General features: G+C 45.4%; 1 protein-coding gene across 2 annotated transcripts in view; it reads right to left on the bottom strand.

The window, feature by feature from the left end:
- The window catches only part of NECAB2 (N-terminal EF-hand calcium binding protein 2), a gene marked incomplete at its 5' end in the record, with an annotated part of 58,420 nt that overhangs the window by 9,447 nt on the left and 26,101 nt on the right, over nt 1-22,872 (bottom strand). Inside the window, 3 exons of one of the 2 annotated variants that reach the window (XM_084533563.1) lie at nt 3,174-3,271; nt 5,049-5,074; nt 16,461-16,569. In XM_084533563.1, the coding sequence (XP_084389689.1) occupies nt 3,174-3,271; nt 5,049-5,074; nt 16,461-16,569 (233 nt within the window). Of the gene's footprint in view, nt 1-3,173; nt 3,272-5,048; nt 5,075-16,424; nt 16,570-22,872 lie in introns of both variants that reach the window. The other variant, XM_084533564.1, reaches the window with a different exon arrangement.

The raw sequence follows: 22,872 nt of genomic DNA on the forward strand, positions 1-22,872 counted from the left end.
TCGCACAGTCATTGGCAGTCATTTGAAGGCAGCACGGGCAGTGCTGTATTGGAAAATAATTACGATGACAGATTTTGTTTTGCCATACGAGACCTTCCACTACCGAATCTAATTACTGCTGATACTTTATGAGCTCCTCCAGCACAAGATAATTGCTGCTTTTTCTTTTTATGAACAAGAAATAATCAGTTGTCTTTTAAGGTGAGAAATACAAACAGCAATTAAATGCCACGGTTATCCGGCCCCTCCAGAGAGCACAAGGCACCTCTTGTCAGAAAGGCAACACAAAAGGCAGCCAGGTTTCATTTATCATTTGCAAAGTACTTTTTTTTTTTTTTTTTTTTTTTTTTTTTTTTTAAACAGGGAGAGAGAGGGAGGGAATAAGGACCATTCCCAAAAGATCAGTCATTTTCTTCAGCTGAAGAAATGTTTATTTTCATTTGGGAGAGCAGGAGCATGTTGTACCAGCTCCATCCCTCTACAGCACCAACCTGGAGACAGCCTGACAGCACGGTGGGGATTTACAGCTGGAATTTGCTGGTCCTCAGGCTCTAAGTGCTGAGAAACCACGTATCTACAGGAACAAACCTGCATGCTGAGCTGCGTGCAGTCACCACCCACACACAAGCACCTCTTGGGCATGGCTCCAGCAGGCGTCTGCTGCTTGCAGGGGTCAGGCTGCATGCTTGTGAAAGAGTTACCCTGAGAAATTTGCAACTAAAGGGCTTTAGAGGGAGGTGGGGGCTGCTAAAAAGTCCCTACAGTCTTGAATGTTTCTATAAATAGGCCTCCAGAATTAAGGTAATGTATGTAATTAAAGTTGTCAGGATGCACTGGTGCTGCCTGAAAGTCTATCCGATCTGAATACTGAAGATGAGTTTCACAACCACCTGAAAGAGTTTATTTTCCTTTTATTTTCCTTTTATTTTTATTTTTCTTCAGTTCTTTCTTCGAACAAAGCACCTGTTTTCTAAATAATTCATTGATAAACTTTGTACCACTTTGTTCACAAAACCACAGCAGGGACTGATCCTTTCAGTGAAATCCTGATTTGCCAGCTCCTTTTTCTGAAGGGTTCTCGCTTCATTTACTTCCTTGCCAGAAGCCTGCTGGGCGGTGAGGAACAGCAGAGCTCATGGCTTGATTAACTAAAGGTGATGACGAGGTGTGGGGGCAGCACTCCTCTCCCCTGGCTTTAGACATTGAGAAGTGAGATGTCTGCATCTGAGAGCAGCATCCTTCAGAGCCACCGGAGGAAAACACATCCAAGGAGGCTTCACGCCAGCCTCAGAGACCTTCCCATTTCTCTCTCCCAATCTACAAGACCATGATGGGGATGACCAGCTCAGGCTTAGGCAGATAACCTCAAAACATCACAAATTAAGGCAGATGAATCCTGCCACAAGTTACTGAGTCAAGGAGGGAGAAGGATGAATCTTATGAAAGCAGTGGACCGGGATTATGAATAAGGTTCTGCTACAGATCTCTTAAGCAAGTTGATGCACTTATGTTCAGATCCTAATTTATAAAGAGGGGATGAGACATTCTCCTGTTGGAAAAGGCTTGGAAGGATTAGTCATATATATTAAGCTCATTCAAAAGTGATGGTGGAAAGCATCATGAACTACTGAGACTTCTATTAGCATGTTAACATGTATTTAAAATATTGTATCAGATCCGACTGCCAGAAAATTTGCTAATAATGAATATAAAAGATGCGTGAGCAGAGTTAGTAACTTAATTAGAAAAAAAAAAAAGGTAAAGAACTGTTAAAGCTGTACTCTTTCTCTCTCTCTCTCTCTCTCTCTTTTTTTTTTTTTTTTAATTTTGTCATGATGTCTGATAAAAATTCACAAACATTTTGGACAGATCAGTGCTTGGTCAAAAAAATTTGTCTTCAGTTTATTATAGAAATATATTAACAAATGAAATACGGATCTTCCTTTCCTATTCTGCCCCCCAAATAGATGGATTTCAATAAAGCAAGGAAATCAGATTCTTTACTCCGAATGAGAAACAGCAAATTTCTCTCCCCTCTGGTTATTAACTCCTAAAACTTCTTATCATTACCACATCTTTACAGTGGAGCAATCTGAGTTTTTTCTTGAGCTTCAGAGATAAATGGAAGGGAGATTTCAATCTGGATTGCTTGGAGGAAGCCTGGAATTGAATCTGGAAGCACTGAAAGATGCTTGGAAAAAGCAAATCCTCATCACTTGGCTCAATTCTCAGTGCTCTGAATTACCACTCATCAGTGAAGAGGAAGGCTGCTTGTCTCTGGTGGTGGCACTAATGAATGATGCAAATATGCTTGGGAGTGGAAGGAGAGGAAGAACTAATGATTCGGAGGCAGCAAAATATCACTGATACATCCCAGTTATTTTATTAAATGATAGGGAAAGCACAGGAAAGTTGTTTCAGAGGAATGGAGGCTCCATAAATACATTTCTCCTCAGGGTAAGACACCAAATTAATGGTTCACTTCTCAGTGAGGATGTTTATCTGGCACGGCAGCTCAGATAAACAAACTTCAATATGCTTCTCGTTGTGTGCTGTTTTCTAGTAGTCCATTATTTACAGTATCATTAAGGTATATGGTGGCTTTTTTATGGTGATCAGAGTGTACACGTTATTTTGTCTCTGGTTTTGTGTTTGCATGTACAAGCAGCCCTTGTTCTTTAACCCCTGCTCTTTCAAACATACAGCCTTCTAGTTCCTAATCTAAGTTATTCATATATGAATATACATGAACATTACTTTCATTTGTATATGAATATCTGAACAACCTTATTTCTGGAACTCAGGATGCCTCCTAACCCAGAAGCTCTACTTAATGGCAGCTTTATAATCCCTGACACAGCCAAGACCATTTTCCAGGCTTAGGAAGGGCGCTGAGACCCTCCAGAGCTCTGCCACAACGCCTCTCTGCCACCATCTGCTGCATGTGCACTTTGCACCTTGCTTTCACAATCTAGCCAAGGCTCTCAAGACTTTTCCCACAGTTAATGCAAAATTTCTACTGTCATCATGTTGCTGCAATGATCTACTTACCATGGAAATGCAATAGCACAGGGAGCCTGCTGAACAGGCTGAAGACATCTGGCTTTATTTGCTCTGTTAGTGTAGTATTTGCACTGCCTGCTCTGAGCCCATGGGGCAGAGTTAGGACTCACCCTCTTGGTGTAGTCCATCGCCTTCAGGATGGAGAGGTTCAGGGTCTCCAGCGAGGCCAAGACATCTTCGTAGTCTCCCATATGATCAGCAAAATAGTCTGGGGAAACCAAGAGGGACACAATGAGAATAGCTGAGGTAACAACGCTTCAGGGCTGTGTGGCATGGCAGTCCTTATTGGTGGAAGGGGAAATCAAAGACTGATTTCAGCCCTGGCATGGTTTTGTGGGCAAGCTAGGGTGCCAAAACCCAATATTTGTGATGGAAATGATGAGCAGTGCAGCAAGGTGTGCAGCGAGCTGGCAGTGTGGCTGCCGAGTTAACCACTTTTGGTGTGATTGACACAAATACAGCTAAAAGCTGTTCCTTAGAAGCCACCAGAGCTGCTCCTTGGCATCCAGACTGAAGATTCAGGCTGAGGTGACATCTCTCCTGAAGGCAACAAGAAATAAACTGCAGAAAACGATCCCACTAATTAGGTTCTCTTGGCTTAATTAGCAGTGCCTATAGCTATTTACAGCCCTAGAACATATCCGAGGGGAAGGAGATTTTGGCAGAGACAGGAATGTCACAACTTGACTGACAGCAGCTGTTTGCTGTTTCTCTACAAGCCAAACAGCTCATTCTCACTGCAGTGTGTTTATTTTTGTTGTTCCTCTTATTAGTAGTTTACTTGGAAAAAAAAATAGATTTTAGAGGCAGAGGAAAACCCTTTCCAAAAGTCCTGAAATAAAAAGCTGGGCCCATACATTTTGGGAGAAACGAGGTTCTGTGGGCAGATCAGGGCTCTTGAGACCACCACCACTGTGGGAGGAGAAGGGTGTTGACTTTTGCAACCTCCCAATATGCAATTATACAGCTTTAGTTTTATTTATTGGCATGAACGTCTGAGGTCAGCTCTTTCCATCTTCCACCTTGCTGCTCATGGCTCCTACCTATCCATGGGCAGTGAGGGGACCCCAGTTCCTCAGCCCACCTCTCTCCAGCAAAGCCCACCAGTAGCCAAGGTGTTTCTCCCCTTCCCAGTGCCCAGTTCAGGTTGCTGGTCAACTTGTTGCACCCAGTATCAGTGTATTTTATTTAAATCGGAGAGTGTCATGTACAGTTTGGTAACTCCATTTGTGTTTTCTAGGCATGTTCAGTTCTGCAAGCTGCCCTGTGACCAAGGAGCTCTGTTGGGGTAAGGAGTTACACGAGATACACAACTCACAACCAACTCCAAGAGAGAGCCCACAGCTTCCATTGTCGACAAAAAGAGGTTTTATACTTAAAATAATTCTTAGACTAACAGTTAGTGAATCAGAAACGGCAGGCAATGACCCCTGAGCAATCCCTCTGGGAAACGACCCCCTTCCAACGGAGGTGTGGGACAAAATGTTATTACAGGTTTTCTTTTTAGTCGTTAATTTGTGAGCTGTGGGAGGTGCACCAGAGATGCTCGATGCATTTGGCAGCCTGCTGTGAAATGCAGAAGTTTGCCTAAGGATAAACACCTTATTGCTGCTATGAAAGGACACTGGTTTATTGAAGTTGGGAGTGGAGCTGGAAGCCGTGACATTGCCAGAAATGAAACCTATCTCGTTATTGAGTTGATCCAGGTGCTGTGCTCAGCTCTGACCCCATTTATGCTGCAAGAAAGCGAAGAGAAACATTCCCAACTTTCCTGCTGAATAAGGGAGGTGGCAGAGGCTGTGCTGAGTCCCAGTTTCTCCATTATTTGGAACTCTCACACAAAAACATAGTTACTTTTTATTTTTTAAACTTGTGGTCCAGCCTAAGAAGCAGTTTATCCCAATGAGACAGGAGTTAATGCTACTTTTTATGAGTTGTCAAGCATCCTTCCAAAACACTGTGCCCACGTGAAGGGCTGTACTCACCACACAGCTCCTTGGTGTCCACGTTGCTGGAAGAGGGGAGGATGAGGCAGGGGAGGAAGCAGGAAAAAAGAGAGAGAAGAATTTAAGATACAGGACAGACAAGGGATGCACTCGGGATTTCTTTTGGGTTGAGCATAGAAATGGAGCAACGCAGCCTGGCCCCAGTCTGCTAAACTAAAGCCACCGGTAGCAGACTGGTCCCGCAGTCCTATGTGCTTGGAAAGAAAAATTGCCAATTTTACTTTTCTAAATGATCATTTCTCCTGGTCCTGCCACTACAGAGCAGCGGCAGGGCAGTGCCCAGCTCCCATCCAGGGCACAGTTACTTAATATCAGAGCATTTAGCTCACTTAATGACATCTCAACAGACAGCCTCCTTGGGAAATAAAGATTAGCTGCAATCTATTTGCGCCTCTGATTCCCACACAATTATTTATGCCACTCAGGCTGCAGAGGTGCCTGGAACGATCTCATAATAGAATTATATTTTATCAATCCATTTACATCCTGGGAAGCTAGCTCTAACTCATCCCTGCTCTGACCTGTCAACATAAGTGGATTATGGAAAGAGATGCTCTAAATCCTGCTCTCGTTAGCCGCAGCCTCCCAAAATCCTCCTGGACTGATGTGTCTGGGCTCTTCCTACCCTCTGTGGGCTCAGGCTCTCCCCCAGCAAACCACATGTCCCAAACTGGAGCACGTTACTGTGAAAAAAAGTATCTATTATTCCATCCCCCACTGTTTCGCATTGCAATAATTATCTCCTGCTTCCAAAAATGGCCTTTTACTTCCTTGCCTCCTGCCATCATATTATTTAACTTAATTGTGCTTGAATGTTAAGTCGGCCAAGATGGTGCTTTTAATTTTAAGCAATCTCGTATTAAGAATATGCCTAATTAAAGAAATTACTGCAGACTTTAAAAATATGGTAATGTTTCAATGAAGGAGAAATTAATGGGTGCTTGAGCATGGCCCATGGCATTTCCCAGGGCATTTCCATCCCCCAGCAGCGCACACACCAGGACCATCACAGCCACATCCTGCTTGATGTTTCAGGGATTTATCACCAACATGAGCCCTGCACAGCTCTGCAGATTTACAAGGTGCTCCTGCAGTTTAGTGCTTCAGTATTAAGTCCCCTGGCTATGCCATGAGGATGTTTTAGGATGCAAATACTCAGGATCTGGGTTTGAAGCCTGGTGAAACCCCAATAAGCTAAAAAGATAAAAAACACAACAAGTTGTTCTCATTCTTTACAGAAGAAAAAAATAATAATCTTTCTCAGCTATCAGAACACTTGGCTGGGAATCTGCTTTGAATTTTAAGCCTTCTGACATTAATGGTATGACTAATTAAAGACTTATTGAAGCCATAACCCAACTAAATAAGCCAAATATAATAACGTTCAAGTAGAGCTTCAAATGAAATCATTAAAAACTTCTGTGTCACACAGCTTTTCCCCCACACTGTAGGCCACCTCTATCTGGTTCCTTTCCAAAACAAAAGTCCTCCTTTCTTTGCAACAGAAAAATCAGGAAAACCTAAGTCTGGTTTCAGGCTTTTTCCTTCATTTTCCAACCAGAGAAACTGCAGCCAGGAGCGGAACAGCCTTGCACCCCCAAGTTCAGGGGGATGTCCACCCTTTGAGGTCTCTTTCCGAAACAAAGCTGTACCTGGGAGAAGCTCCGTGTCTGTGGGACCTAATTTCTCCTATGGAAATAGGAAGCAAACCTGAGAGCTCAGATGCCAGCCTTGAGCATCTCCTGAAAAAAATCCAAGCCGTAAACTAATTTGGCCACAAAAGGGAGTGTTTATTGCTCCCCACACGTCTCCACTTAAACATGCTGTGATAATTTGACCAGATGAATGTACTGGCAGTAAGGAGAGAGTTTTCCCTGCTGCTGTTTCAAAGAAAAGGAAAAGTCCCCAAACTGTGATACTCCTCCCTTCCTCACTTTCAGCTCAGCCAGCAGAAAGATGTGCCAGGCTCCCTGAACGGGCAGCACAATCAGAAGCAGAATGGGAAATCATAAGTTGCAAATACATCAAAGTCTCATCTTCCCAGTGCATTTCTCATGCAAATAGCCACAGGGATAGGCTGCTCAAGCTCCTCTCAACACCTGAGCATCTTCTGCTGAAGATAAAAACCCTTTTGCTTGGGCAGATGAAAGGGTTGCATCAGCAGCCACATGGCTTAGCTGCTTCACCGGTACTGACAATGGAGATTTGCTGAAATCACAGCCTGCTTTTATTTCCATCTTCAATTCCCAGTTTTGGGTGTGCTGCAAGGCTTCAAACGAGCGTGGAAACAAATTATCCTCTAGTGTTTGCCACCTGCAAATCCGATTCGCTTTTAGGAGAGCCCAAAGAACAACATGTGCAGCAGGAAAGTATTGCTACATCCGATGATACACCTCCTAGTCCCAGCAGCACTGAGTTGTCTCAGCACCTCAGAAGTGGAAAAGGTACATCCAGATGTAAGAGGTCACAGATGGCCACCTTTGGCCATGAGTTTCTGAATGCAAAGAAACATATTTACACAAACCCCAAAGAAATTGAAATTATTCCAGGCAGAGCAACAGAAATACCAAATTCTGGACGCCAGCCAGAAGCTAAATGACTTTAATTCCCAGCAACTTTCCAAGCCCATCGTCTGACACTTCTGGAGAACTCTGCTAAATCCTTCCTGAGACCTGTTAAAGCACTCTCTTCACCTGCCCACTCACCTTGAACAACCTAACTCATGCTGAAAACCTCCCCTGCCGAGCAAAGAGGGCTCTCGCTGCTGAAATCCATCTAAAAGCATTGCACGTACCCTGTTTCAGCACCAACAAAGACGCTCCTGGAGGGGACCTTCTGGCACAATGAGGAAGATCAGCCCACCAGCACTTCTCCTCCTCCTGCCCATGGGTGTTGCTTATGGGGACAGGCACAAAGCAAAGTGTCACCTGTCTTAGGACCACCGGGCAGTCCAGGGGGGAGGTTGGACAAGCAGAACTGCTCACCAGCATCCATAAGTTGGTGAGATGTGTTTGGGGCAGTGTTAATGCCTCAGACCATTAAAATTTGTGTTATGAAGGCTATTTCAACTTTGACGGGAAAGAAGAGAGAGGGAAAAAAAGAGGGGGAAAAATAGGGGAATGGTTAGTGTTGATTACAAACCAGTAATGGATTCTTGGTGATGCTGAATCCACAGTTAGGCAGCACTCTTTGGAGAGCAACAGGTCCAAAAAGCCTGGACCTGGCCCAGAAAGCCTCTAGAGTGATGTGCAGATGTCCCACCTCGCAGCACAGCACCCGGAGGCAGTTGCCATAGCACTTGCCACCAGCAGTAATTGCGGATGTGATGGGAAGATATCTCCTGCAGACAACGACCCGCCGTGCAATTACATTTTGCTTGTAGCAGTAATAAACCTCATAAAAATGAAGTGACGAGGCTATTAAACTTGTTAAAGAGGCTCTCCGAAGTTCAAAACCATCACGGTTGGGTGTGGTGTGGGTTTTCCTGGGTCTGGAAAGGGAAAAGTCTTGAATGAGGATTGCTGATGCCTTCCTGGGGTCCATGCAGACCACAGACCCTGTTCCCTGTCCATGGCCACGTCATTTTTAAGGACTCCTACCTGCTGGTGCATTTCCAGGCTGGTTCAGCTGTGAATTATGTGACAGAACAAAACACCCAGCTCCAGTCATCAAGGGCACCGAGAAAAGAGACCGAAGCACAGATGCAAATGAAACAAATGTTCTGGATGCTGTCGGAAAGCACGCCTTTGAGTTCTCTTTGGTTGAAAGAGAAATAAATGTCACTTTTGCAAAAAGACAGGGGCAACAAGCTGGCACCTGCGGAGCAGCAGACATTTGTTTGTTCATTCATCGGCAAGTGCAATATGGCACGTCAGGCTGCCAGCCGTGCTCGGATGCACAGCTCCAGAGACAGGGGCTGGGTGCTGCAGGGCTGTAAGGATCCGCTCTTCCCTCCCTGTTGCTTCTATAAATGAACATCAAGAACTCAGCCAAAAGGTGGGATGTTCTGGAAAGTGTCAATCATGAATCTGACCCCCCCTAAAGTTTGTGAAGCCCAAGCAGAGACCATCCTGTACGGAACCACAGTGTGCTGCTCATCTCGGGGCTTTAGTAGTTTCTTCACAAGGTCTTTTCATGGTCTCTTAAAAATAACCAACAACTTCTGTCTCTGCTTTGCCACAGGTGGCCAGAACCTCTAACCACCCACTTGCAAAAGAAAATCTCTCAAAGAGCTCATAAAAACTCTGCGCAAGAGGAAGGCAACACAATAAAACGCCTGCTTACCGTGCAATTGATAGCATAAAAAAACAGATCAATACCGCACGCTGATTTACTGAGCCTGATCCAACAGTTGGTTCCTGAGCACAGTCATCACCTTAAATAAAACAGACATTTAGTACAGTACTAAACCTTTCCAAGTCTCGCTGTGTGCCAAATCCCTAATAAATTGCATCTAAACCCTCAACTTTTTTTTTTTTTTTACTTTTATTTTCTTTTTGTGTAGATGACTTGATCTTGCAAATATCACTCTGCCCACCAGTAGATCAAAGCTAAGAGGAAGCAGGTTTAATCACAGCCTACAAGTACCTTCTAGGAGGGGTGGCACTTCCAAATTGATTAAGTCATTGATTAGTCTCCAATTTTTTTGGCAGAGCATTGGGCACAGGAGCCTGGCCAGGGCAGACATGAAGCAGGGACCCATGTGCTTGCAGGGTATTCCCTCCAGCTCTGCTTCTGGATCACAGCATGAATTTTGTGACAGTTCCCAAATGTCACATAGAGACGTTGAATTCCTTCATTTTGGCACCCCAGTGCCACAGAGAGCTTCAGTCTGTGTCCTGCATCTCAGCCTGCTTGTAAACCAAGCCCTTCACCTCCCAAAAAGCACCAGGAAGGAAAGGGAAGGTCTCACCATCCCCATCACTGCCCCACCACACACTGCTTCAGGGAACCCGAGGGCACCCACAAAGCCAGCGCTGGCCTTTGGTGCCCACCATGACAGCAGGTTACTTATTTATGTTTTTATCTTCTCATTATTTATTTTAGCTCAATTTTCCAACCAAGCCATTAAAAGAAAAGCTATAAAATACTCTTTCATTTTTGGGGAAAGAGGGTCTCTCTCTTTCTTTTCTTTTTTTTTTTTTTCATAAACTGCCAGTGGTATTAATCATTCAGAAACAGCTTTTTTGGATGAAGGAACATACAACACTTTGCCTGTGTCTGATTGAAACGTAAGCCTGGGCTCACCTGATTTGTTTTGTTTGGGTGAGTAAAATATAAGTCTCGTCAAGTAACTAACTCAGTGCCAGCCACCCGAGCAATCCATCACCAACACCCTACCTTCTCCTCGGCTGGGCTGCCTCCAGCCTTGTGCTCATAATAAAACACAACTGTCCTGAATCTTTCAGCTCTTTCTCTCTCGCACCCAGCTCACTGCCCACGCTGGAGGAAGGTTCTGCTTTACAGCAGCTTGGAATGGATTTGGCTGCTCTGTAATCCTGGCCTGCACCAGAGACCAGAAAAACTAATTGCTGTGAGCAAAGCCGAGTGATGTGCTAATCGCCAGAAGTAAATGCTAAGGAACTGAGAGCATGAGGTAAAATGAAATCAGCTCCCCTCTCCTGGTAGGCTTCGTGCACGTCTTGGTCCTCACCAAAAAGGAGGGGAAGGACTCAAAGCTTCAGGGTGCAGGGTTGGTGGTACGCTGCTGGTGGGGAGCTAACAGAGGAAAAAGCAAAAATCAGAGCAAAGCAAAAAAACAGAGCAAAGCAAAAATCCCTCCTCTCTGCTGCTTGCTTTATACCCATACCTTTATTTCTCATGTGTTCTCCTGCTGCTTATCAGTGATATGAAACCCCTCTCCCCTAATTCAGCCTCAGGACAGAAAGCTTGTGCTGCCCACCCAGCAGCAGCTGGCACCTTCACTGCTTGATTGCAGTGCCCTGGGCACATTTACTCATTCAGAAAAAGCACATGGATACGTTTGTGAGGCTGAAGCTTACAACAAAAAGCTACAATCTCTTTGAATGCCTCCGTGACTCAGACAGAAGCAGCTGGTTGGAATTAGGTATCTCCGTCACTTGTGTTTTTAATGCAAGATCCCGGTGGTGTTCTGTTCCCTGGGAAAGAAAAAGCCTGATGCAAAGCAACCCTGCACAATATAAGAAATAAGAAGCCAAGACCCAGCTCCAGCTGGGAACCCCTGGGCTGTGACAATCCTCATGGTGCTGGCTCAGAAAAACCTTCCCCAGCCCTTACCCTTTGCAGCCACATCACTCCTGCTGCGCCCAGCTCCCCCCTGCCTCGGGGATCCCGCACAAAGGCTGGCAGGGAAGCACCAGGGGACAGCATCTGGGAACACCTCCTCAGATGTTTGCTTACATGAGCTTCTGTGCATTTTTTCCAGCTTTCCCCTTCCTCCTGATGACCTTCCCAGTGAGATTTTTTTTTCCTAAGAACACTTTTTCTTTGGTGGAGCTTGGATCTGATCTGAGATGTGTGCTCGTGGAGCAATAAATGAAAAGATAACACCAGAGAGCCACGGCGACAGACCGAGATGCTTTGTAGCTCCACCAGCACAGCTGCTGAGCACCAGCTTTGGCACCAAGTGTTTATTTGCTTCAAGGAAAAGTGCAGCATCATGTAGCCTAAGCAAGATGTAGACACAGAGAAGAACGACCTGGGGCTCAGAAAACTTTTTCCACAACCCTCTCTAAGTGTCCATGCTCCTGAGAGCCAGAAATTAGAGCCAGACATATAATTTTCATGCAATCATTCCATCCCTTTCAGAAGGGACTAGAACTGTCTCTTGAATAGGTTAATCAAAATCTCAGCTGATTACATGATCCGTAGTTTGTTTCCCAGAGAGCTAATTGAGAACATTCAAAATTCAGAAATTACATTGCTTCCAATGGGCACATCCATCTCCGTAATGTGGGCTTCGGCTCCCAGATGAAGCCGCCACCACACTGAATCAGGTTTGCAATGCAAACAACCAAGATTAGGGAGGGAAGAAGAAAAAAAAAAAAAAAAAAAAAAAAAAAAAAAAAACAGGAAAAAACACTCAATCATAATCATCATTGTTCCTTGCCCAAGAAGTACTTTCTGTTCAGATTTGAGAGGACTGGAGAAAACCAGCACCAGCAGAGCACTGCTGCTAACCCCTCCCTGCCCACAATGGACTCTATTGAGTGGACACCAGACCTAATGTAGGATTTGGGAAGGCAAAGCATCTCAGGGAGCATGGGAGGGCACTGTGGCATCCAGACGTGGGTAACAAAGTGGTGACAACAGACCCTTTCTGCCAGAGGAAAACAATTCCTGGAGCAGAAGCAATGTAGGCTGCAGGATTATCAATGGTACTGGGGTTGTCCAGGTCTGGGCCAGGGTTGTCCGCTGGAAGGATATGTCCGGAACTTCACGTTCACATGAGGATTGCCCCTGTGGTGATGCCAAGCTCCGTTTCTGCCCTGGTTGTCCATCAGCTGAAGCACAAGCACAGCTTTACCTTGTGCACACCAAACTCCCTTGCAAGGTGTTCCGTGCTTAACACTCAGGAACACGTTTTGGTCTCCTTTGCCTTCGTCTCTGTCCCCACCAGACACCATATTTCTCATATGCATCCCAAAACTAGGAGTTTGCAGAGCTCAGGGAGCTGCCCATCCAGCGCCTGGCACCCCTGCTCCTCTGTGTCTTGCAGGACACAGCTGTGGTGACCTGCTGCATGCACACAGCTGTAACCAGAAAGTCACAGGTGCATGAGGCAGCCAGCTCCTGCTCATTAGCACTAACACGATGTTATCAGCTCCTGCACAATTACCCATGAGTGAGATACAGGCTTGTCCCTCCTCATTTGCTTTGCTTCACTCAGCCTGAAATGAGTTGTGGGTCAGCTGGGGCTGACCATATCTCAGGTGGCTTCAGCTCTCCAGGTTCCATCTGGTACCCTATGGTGGGTTTTGTGGAGGTCCTGCAGGTGTGGGGTCAGTTTATGGGGCAGAGGGGGCTGCAGGAGGAAGGTGTCTCCCCATTCCCCCAAATCTTGCTGCTCTCTGTGCAATTGCATTTTCCCATCTGTTCCACACCTGGAATTTGGTACATGCTGGAAAATTCAACCGGTTTGGGTTCTGCATCTGTCCCAACCCTCCAGGAAAAGTGACAGTCTGGGGAAGCTGCTAAGGGCTTGTGAGAAGAGACAGCGCTTCTGTTAATTACACTGCATGCACGCTCCCATCTTCTCTAGTGCCTGCCACTGGAGAGAAGAGCTCATTTGGGGGAAGTGGGGAATATAGCAATTAAAAGAATAGCTATAAGCCTAGCGAGGAGATAATAAATGACAGTGCAGCAGAATGCTAATGCCATGTTCTGGCTCCTTGTGAATGGACGTGTACAGCTCATCAGAGACGTCCTGCTCCAGCGAGCAGATCTCTCCCCAAAGGATTGCCCTCTGCAGCGATGAAAAATATATGAGATACAAAAGGAATTTTTAAAATCCCCTGCCAGGACGACTAAATGAGTTTGGTCAACAGCCATGTCTGAGCTCCCCCTCCTTCCGCAAGGGCTGGCGGACAGCTCCGAGGGGATGCTGAGGGCATCTTGCTCAGAGCCAGGTCAACGAGAGGTGTGCAATGCAGCATGGACACACTGTTGTCCTGGAGGCTTGGCCCTACAACCACCCTGCAGCTCAGGGAGCACCAAAAGGCCTAAATAACTGCAAATCTAACAGGGTTTCCCAGGTGAGAACTAATCCAATGTTTTCTAAAGCCCTATTTTGCCACGAAATCATATATATATACACCCCATGTATATATATTTAAATATGTGTGCACAAGTTTACATATTATACACATAATTTGTGCAATTCAGGTAGCATTGATATCAGCAGTACCGTGTCATTACAGCCCCATTAATCTTCAGGCAGCTCCCTGTAAAGCACTGCTGAATCCTGGAACAGCAGCCAACACCAGCGATGGAAAAGCACCAAGCAGGATCTTGCTTTTGTTAGCCACGGAGAGGAAAATGTCACTTGATCACCACTTCTCAGCAGCAGCAGGTTTTTGAATGTAATGTTGCCAAAAGCAATTGAAATACGCGACATATTTTGCTGCCAGCTGAAATAACCAGCAAGGATGGGGACAGCAGGAGAGGACGAGCATCCACCAGCTCCCCCGCACAGAAAGGGGACGTCCTGGCTTTGGGGCAGGTGTGGGACTTTTCACCCTCTGCAAACACTGAGCACCAAGAGTGCAATAGCAATCTAGGTAGTCAAGAAGAAAGAAACCTCAATAAAGCCCCTCCACCCCCTTTTTTTTTTTTTGTGTGTTTCCCATCCCAGTTCAGACTTCTCCTAACCACACCTTGCTGCCAACCATGCCTTTGCCAGGGGGCTGTGGTTCCCCAAACAGGAGCCCACACTCCTTCACCCCGTGGCACGAAGCCACCAGCTCCTCACAGCAGAATGGGTGCTCCAGCATCATCGACCAACCTCATCCCTCCACCCAGCCGCCCAACTTCTCTCGTTTCCACTACCTTCCCAGCTAAAGCAAGTCAAGAGACCAATACAGACATTAATTTTGTCTATGCATATGTGAGGCGGTTCCCCTGCTCCTAAAAATACTCCGGAAAATTGAATCAACATTTTGCAATTTAGCCGGTAACAGCAATTACTAATAATCAGCAGGAACATAACTTTCTTCATTTTCTACTCTAGCTGTAATGTAATTTCAATAGCAAACTTTACTTTGCACGCTAAGCAAATTCGATGGGCAATACAAGATAAACACGGATAAAATGGAAAATTAAAAAAACAGCTTTAAAAATAAATTACATTGTCCTGTCAAATAGCTAATAATTTTAATTTAAATTGCCTTTGGGAAAGATAAATTTCATATTGTCCCTACATTTCAGTGCAAAATGGAAAAATATTAAAGAAAACCCATCTGGTATTTCAGGACAATGCTCTGAAGTATTTCAGAAGAGGGGCAGGTGAGCTCCTGGCTCCCAGGGTCCACGGAGAGCTCATCCATACCCCACCTGCAGCTCGATAAATATCCCCACAAAGCACAAGGCAGCATATCCCATCTGCCTTTCAGCAATTCCCTTTCCATTCCCACAACTCTCCTGTTATTTTTTTATTTTTGATTTTAACCCCAAGGCACCCGGCCCCTCTCATAGCAGCTTCCCACTGAAGGGGAAGCGTGGGAAGGGATGGAGCGTTCCCAGCAGATCTTGGTAACGAAGCCACTTCAGATCCTTTGATTAATTATTGGATGAATAGTAGGTACCAAGCTGGTATCTGACATTTCTGATCTCAGGATAAATGGTGGCCACTCCACATATTGGAAAGGTGGGATTTTGCGACTCCGAAGGCTTTATAATTAACCAGACTATTATTATTTTTTTAAGCATTTGCTGCTCAGCTCCTCATTTTAAATTGGATTCTCTTTTCATCTGCTTTTTTGGCTGGATTTTTTTCTCTCTGGAGGAACAGGAGTCACACTGAAATATGACTCAATGCTGCCTTTCATTTCGATTTCCAACAGCCTCAACCAGGCAGGCTTTTGAAAACTCTTTCCCCTTGGAAGGGGAAAAAAACCCGGTGGGGTGCATCCTCTGTGCCCCGGTGAGAGCATTCAGGTGCCACATTTAGCTTCACCTTTGTTACACCAGGAAACTGAAGTGTGCCTTGATGCCTCCTCTCCCATCGTTTTCCCCTGCTGCTGTTCCAGCAGGATGCAGATGTTACGGTGCTGCTTCTGGCTCCGGCCCCTTGCTATTGCTGCCTTGCCTGGGCTTTTTACAGACAGAAGTACAGCCACATCGGTCTGCTGGGGACAGAGCAGAGGCAAAGCACCCACAGCAAGGGCTTCAGGGCTTAGGTTTGCCTCCAGCAGCCGCATTTCCACTTGGAGAGAAGGGGGCTCCTTTCTAGCAAGCTCTGGAGCAATGAGTGCTTGCCAGGGGACGTTTGGGGAGGGAGGCAAAGCAAGCATCAGGAAGCACAAATCCTCCCCAGGTTGCTGTCTGTGAAATAGCTGGATAGGACAACGTTCACAGATTCACAGTTACCATTTATAGCACAGCGAAGCTTTTAGGTAGAGTGGAAAAGCTAAAGAGCTATTTAACTGCCCTCACGGGTAAAACTAAGCATCACTTCAGACATCGTAAAGATCAGGTTGCACGAAAGAAAACAGCAGGAATAAAAAACAGAGAGAGAAAAAGACTCACAGCAGCCACTGCAACAAGACGTAAACCCAAAACAGGTGGATTGGTTTTTTTTTGCAAAGTTTGGCAAAAGGAGCTGCACGGCCATGTCCTAGGGGTCTCAGCTCCCCAAGCAGTGCTGCACCTCAGCACCACAGCTCCTGGCTCTGCCAAATGGAAGGAACTTACTTGGTGTTGTCCGAGTCAATGGTGTGGAAGAGCTTCTCAAGTTCTTCCTCGTTGAGTGTCCCATCCGAAAAAAAGGCCTGGAACTCCTCCAGGGACAGCTTCCCGTCATCTGCAAAGAGCAACACGGCTGGTGTTAGGGCAAAGCAGGGGCAGAGCAACCAGAAAACTAGGAGTTGGGTTCCCAAGGTTTGGACCAAAACCCCAAGTGCTGCTGCAGGACCAGCCCTGCAAGTGATGCGGGCTACACCGGTGGGATCTGGTGGCTTGCCAGGCCAAGCAGCATTGCTCCTGGGTGCAGACACACTGGCCATTAACAACTAATTGGGTTAATTAAACCAAAGCAAGCCTGAAGCCTGAAGAGGAAAAGCCTGCAAGCTTCATCATAAAAACTAATTACTTTGAAGAAATTAAGGAGCATTTTGTCTACCGTATGCTCAAGTGATGCAGGATGCTCATTAAGGGACGTTGAACACACACAAAATGTCTCAGGGCTGGAGCTAACAACAGACCCCGCAGTGCCTTTTGCCATCTCCATCTTCCCCACCACCATGCGTCTCCCAGTGCTGGACAGAAATATAAGGAAGCAGACACGAGGCAACAAGAGACACATTTTGCTTCAGCTGCCAAGCGTTTAAATGCACAAGGAGTGTGTCACCTCAATGTTGTGCCTCTGCTTCGAAAGGGATATGAGGAGGCACAGAGCCCATCTGCCCGGCCATACGGGACACAGCTTGCCGGGTGCCTCTTGGCAAGTCTAGCAGCACGTGGAGGGATCACAAGGCAGAGGTTTAACCACGTTCTCCTTGGCACAAAGAGACGAGCTCACAGCAATTCCATCCAAAACTAATTCCATTTAATTGTTGACTTGGGAGCCTCTGATTGTGTGCTGTGGACAAGCACGTAAAGGCTTCAAAGCCACAGCTGGAGGAAGCTCTTACAAAGAATTTCAGCCAAAAAGCAACAGGCAAGAGGCAAAAGAAACTTGAAAGAAATTGTAATTTACCTGAAGTTTCTTGTTCAAGGCACTGCCATTGTGCTGTGGTGGATGGCAGTGCCTTGGGTGGAAATATCTGCCTCAGCCCGTTGCTGCTGAGAGTCTTGCCATCCGCAGCCACACAAGAGAAGTTTGCAGACTGGAAATGCTGCCAACTTTGCAGCAGGAGAACGTATTATTTATTATTTAATCAAATCAATTATAAACCCTGGTTGCTTCTCTTTCAGGAAATGATGCTAGAGGACAAAATTAGCCAACGTACCACATGAACATCAATATTTCTTCCTTGAACTAAATCAGTCTGCTGTTCCTAAAACATATCTGCATTGCCAAATGCTAACCCAGTTTCCCCTGCCTGACAGAGATGAAGTTAGAGCAGTGATGAATGGAGTCTCAGATATCTATTTAATTGGCAATTACAAAAGGAACACAGCAGGAGAACAAAATCGCAGACAACAATGGGTGAAAAGGGTATAATTTTCAGAGCAGCACAGTGGCTATAGAGAGAGCCCAGCTGTCCGTATTGTTTTCCTGTGTTACTTCCCCAGAACAGGAGCCCTTCTCTGCTGAAAGGTTGTGGAATAACAAAGCACCGTCCCCTAACACATCCCACAGGATCAGGGCTCACGACTGCAACCAAGTCGTGCCCCACAGCACTGGGTGATCAGCTTCATTCCAACCCTGGGATGCTCATCGTCAAGAAAAGACTCAAAATTGTGAGTGCCAAGAGAAAAATACTTTGTTTAATGATAGCATTTCTGTCGCACTAGGTCTGAACACTCCTGTATCTCTGATGCACTTTTTCTGCAAACCTGAAGTTACTGCTTGCTCACCGCAAGATTGTCCTTCCACATGGAGGAATTAATTTCCTAGGGAAGTCAGTTAAATCAACTTACTTGGAAAGAGAAACTAGAAAAACAAGTGAATATTTCCAGTAAAGTACTTTAAGTTGGGTTTCCAGTTCGATCTCCTCTGAATGAAACTGCAAAAGGTGTTTAGAGGATAAAGGAAAAAGGCATTTTCCTTTACTTCGCTTGCACCTTATAGCTTGCCTCTGTCACTTTACTCTTGCTTAACTTCTTTACTTATTCTGTTATTCTGTGATTCTGTGCTTCATCTGGTTGCAAAAACAGATCTATGAGGAGGAAACACAGAACAGCACAGACCTCCACTAGTACCAAACGGCAACATTCTGGTGACACCTTATAAGAAACTCGGCACAAATTCATGTGCAGAAGGCTTGCAGGTGCACCTGGTGTAGGAATAGTCCTGTAGCATTTAAGAGCACAGAGTAATAAAGGATGAGTGAAGGATCTAGCTGAAGCAGGAGATGACAATTAATTTTATTTATTTGAGACTTCACAGAACTGGTTTGTTCCTGGCTGCAGTTTGAATAGCGAGAGGTGCAATTTTTACTGGCAAACAGTCCTCAGGACTTTCGTTCCCCACTAGATAACACCATAAAGCAGCAGTCAGCTTAAAGCTGATCGCTATTTAATACCAGCCTGACTACTTGCCTGCAAACACACAAAGTAAAAGCATGGCAGAGTAACGAGATAATCCTGGGGCTTCGTATCTATAATTGTACAACAGCCTGAAAGCGGCACGCTGCTGGAGCCCTGCAGGCAGGGCAGGCTTCAGGGAACTCGAGCGATAAGAGGAAGCAGACCAGGCTGGGATGTGGAAGTTAAAATTAAAATGATAGAAAAATCTTGGGTGGTGAAGAGGAGAGGATTGTCCACAGCATTACAGACACACAAGTTCTGCGGCCCATGTGCGTCCTGATAAGAGCAGATGGAGATGCTGCGCTCCAGGAACAGCCTTATCAGTAAAGTCACAGAAAAGCAAGATTTTCCTGAAGTGCCCACACCCATCAAGGGAGGGATAAGACTTCCAGAAACCTACTTTTTGCTGACAGCTGCTGGGTGGGAGAGATATAAACTTTCCCAATGAAGTGCCACACACCTTATCAAGGGGCATTGTCGATCCCAGCTCAGCCTCACCCACAGCCCATGCACCCTCCAAGGAGCTCCCTTGGAGACATTTCAGTCTTGTGTCCCTGCTCCTGCTTTGGATAAGAAGGATAATAGGAAAAAAAACTGAGATTCTGTACCAAATCTCATTAAATAAAGCTTCCAGCTGTTTTAAGATATTAGAGAAGCCACCGAAACTTTTTCTTCTGGAGCAGCATGTTAAAGGCAGGCAACTTATGCTTGCCTACTCACCACCCCTTTAAACTCGATGGCTTCAAAGGGTTAAACCCAGTACTTTAAGTGAACACCTAAGCTGGCAGCCAAGACAAATGTCACCAAGTGCAACTGCCTGCACAGTCGTCGATGGGCTGAAAAAAGAGATAATCAGGCTGCTGCTATCCCGCAATCATTCCTTCCTGAGAGCATCATCTTCATCTCAGTCCAGCTTTTCAAAATAATTCAATCACAGGCAAAAACCAAAGAGAATTTCCTGCCAAACAGAGCTGTCAACGTTAAAGCGAACCAAGGAGGGGAGGATGTGATGGAGAACATCGGTCAGCCTCAACTGGGATTTTATTATCGTTCCATTTGCCACCGTAACAATCCGATGAGTCTGGAGGAGGCTTTGATGCCTCCTAACTCCTGCAATCAGGCTCTTCCCACTTGCTAATGCAAGAGGGAACATCAAGACAGGGCCCTAAATCACCCAAAGTATAGGAAATCTGATAAATCTGAAGGCTGAGTATTTGGAAATTTACTCTGAGATACAAACAGCTTAAAGCATCTACAAAATAAAGTCATTGTCCTGAGTCTGTTTGCTAAGCCCATTTTGAATTACCTCGGGTTGGGGCTGCTCATATATTACCTGGGTACATTAGGGGTATATTTTGTTACTTACTGTCATTACTGTCTGAGCTCTGAAATACTTCTAGCCCTGCCTAGTGTCCAAGCACCGACAGAGCTATGGGTAAGCAAATCGGATTATTGTGGCCAGTGAATAAAAATAACAACTGGATTTTTATTTGTCTCTGAGGTGTGTTCAGATACAGGGGCCAGGGAGAACATGGTCTGGCTTCAGTCGCAGACCCTTGGTCTGTGTGAGGTCAGCAGGAACGGCTTTACTCATGTAGATGAAGCTGCGTACGGACCTGAGCTTACAGACTGGGCTGTTATGAAAAACGACCTCCAGATCTGCGAAAGACGTAGATAGGACACTAAATGTGGGACCCCAAATGATGTCTTTCCACAGAGTTTTTGCACTGGGAAACCTGCCTCGAGAGCCAGACGTCCTCCAAGTTCAGGCAGTTGGTCCTGATTTGAGCTGTCCCCAGTGGGGACATCCCAGCAAGCCCACAGGCCACATCCCCAGCATCACCCAACTGCACTGAATGACTCCAAAATCACCTTTTTTTCATGAAAGTTAAGTAACACCCAGCCCAGATGTCTTAGCAAGGGTTGGTGTAGTGCCAAGCGATCCACCCCGATGACCTGCAGACAAACAGCATTTCCATCACGGCCGAGTCTGTCTGAAGCACTCATTGCATTCCCTAACACCAGGTGTGGCTGCTGATGGACCAACAGGTTAATACCATACAAAATCCCTCAAAATTGGGATTTTTATCTTCCTACATCGCTTCTTCCCATCCCACACTCACACCAGGCCATACAGAGATGTAAGCTGCACATAGCAGGTGAAAGGACAACCCCTAAATAGTCAGCCCGTACCCTCCCAGGTCATTTATCCCAACAGCAAAGATCAGCTCTTCTTCAGTAATTCAAGGTATTTCTCTCTGTATCAAAACAGAGTTCATACAAAAAAAAAATAAAAAATCAAAACCCACATTCAAATATATATATATTTGCCAGCCAATGATGCAGTTTTGTGCTGAGACTGGAAGAGGTGCATATACAAATTTTGTGCAAGGCTTAACCCTTTCATTTTCCATTAAAAATGGAGAAAAGTGACCGCCACTTCAAAACGATTGCAGCAATCAGCAGAAAAGATTGAGCCACAACTTAAAGCCCAATTCTTATTCAGGATGACAAGTAATGCTGCACACACCCCACAGCCCATGTCTGGCCATCGTCCCTTTGGGACTTGGCTTGGGGAAAAACAAGGATTGCTGCTGTAGTCAGAAACCTGGACCTTGTCCTCGCTAGAAATAGCCTGGCATCCAGCAATGTCCATTAGCATGCCAGAATTGTCACTAAGCTGCTCAGCTTTTGTCTTCAAATCAAGTCTTTTGTCATCCTAGAATTAGAAGTAATTCTGAAATTATTTTAGCAGCTATACATAGATATCAAATGTAGGCTGGTAGGCAGGGAGACTTTCAGGAGGGATTCAGCACATTTTCTCCCACTGCCTTTTCTGAAGGTTTTCCTTCTTTCAGTTTTTCCAGATAATCTTTGTCCTGCTGTAACGAGCTCATTTAAATGTGTGTTTTTGTGTTTTTTTTTTTTTTTTTTTTTCTCTTTTTTTCTTTTTTTTTTTTTTTTCTGCTCTCCCCCAGTACATTGGCTTTGGGTCTCACATCAAGGCTATTTCTGAAGGTCTTCCCCAGAAATTCCCATTCTTTCATAAACTCAGTGCTGGGATCAGACTTTGCCAGGGTACAAATAGCCTGGTCAGGCTTGACGCAATTGCTGCTTACCTGAGCCCATGACAAATGCTACCCAAGCATTTAGAAGAGGATGCAAAGATGCCAGTAGTCTACAAAGCTGCCTTACTCTACCATTTTCCTATAAAGAAACAAAAGGTAGCCTATTTCAGTTTCCTCCTAAGTTATATGAATGTTGTTCTTTCAATTAAAAAATAAATTAATTAATTAATGTCAACATTTGCCCCACACATTGGATGGCATGAGAAAAAAGATGGAGCTAGCCCCTCCATGTGCTGCTGCTCTGTAATAACTCAGGAAAACCGTGGGTGAGCTGGCCCCCAGGACAGCTGCTGCAGATACAGCTTAGCTCCAGACACACCACTGCCTCTTTCTCCGAGTTATTTTTCATCTGATTTGTCCTCAGCCTGTCTCCTTTATATTGGGTGCTATTAAAAGGCTGAGTGACTTTGGACAAGCACAACTTTTCATCACCTCTGATTTTATTAGTTGTCTGTTCAAGCTGTTTCCCCCGTGAGATACACAAGCACGAGCCACCGTGGCAAAGCAGCAGGTTTCTGTGCAGGGCTTTCAACATCCCATCCCTCTCCCAAAGGCTTGGATTCTCCACATATTCCAACATCTGCCTCATTTTCTCCACCCCTACCTGGCCCCAAATTTCTGTTGCCCCACACTCTGCTGCCCCTGCCGCACCTGAAAAAAGTGCTCTGCAAACCATGCAAAATATACTAAAAATAAACAGTGGGAGAACAACTAATATTTGGATACGTGTATTAAAATGTTAAGTAACTAGTTTTTTTTACCTATTCAACTAATGGTTCATTTTT

The sequence above is a fragment of the Aythya ferina genome (assembly GCF_964211825.1).
Source record: "Aythya ferina genome assembly, chromosome: 12".
NCBI lineage: Eukaryota > Metazoa > Chordata > Aves > Anseriformes > Anatidae > Aythya > Aythya ferina.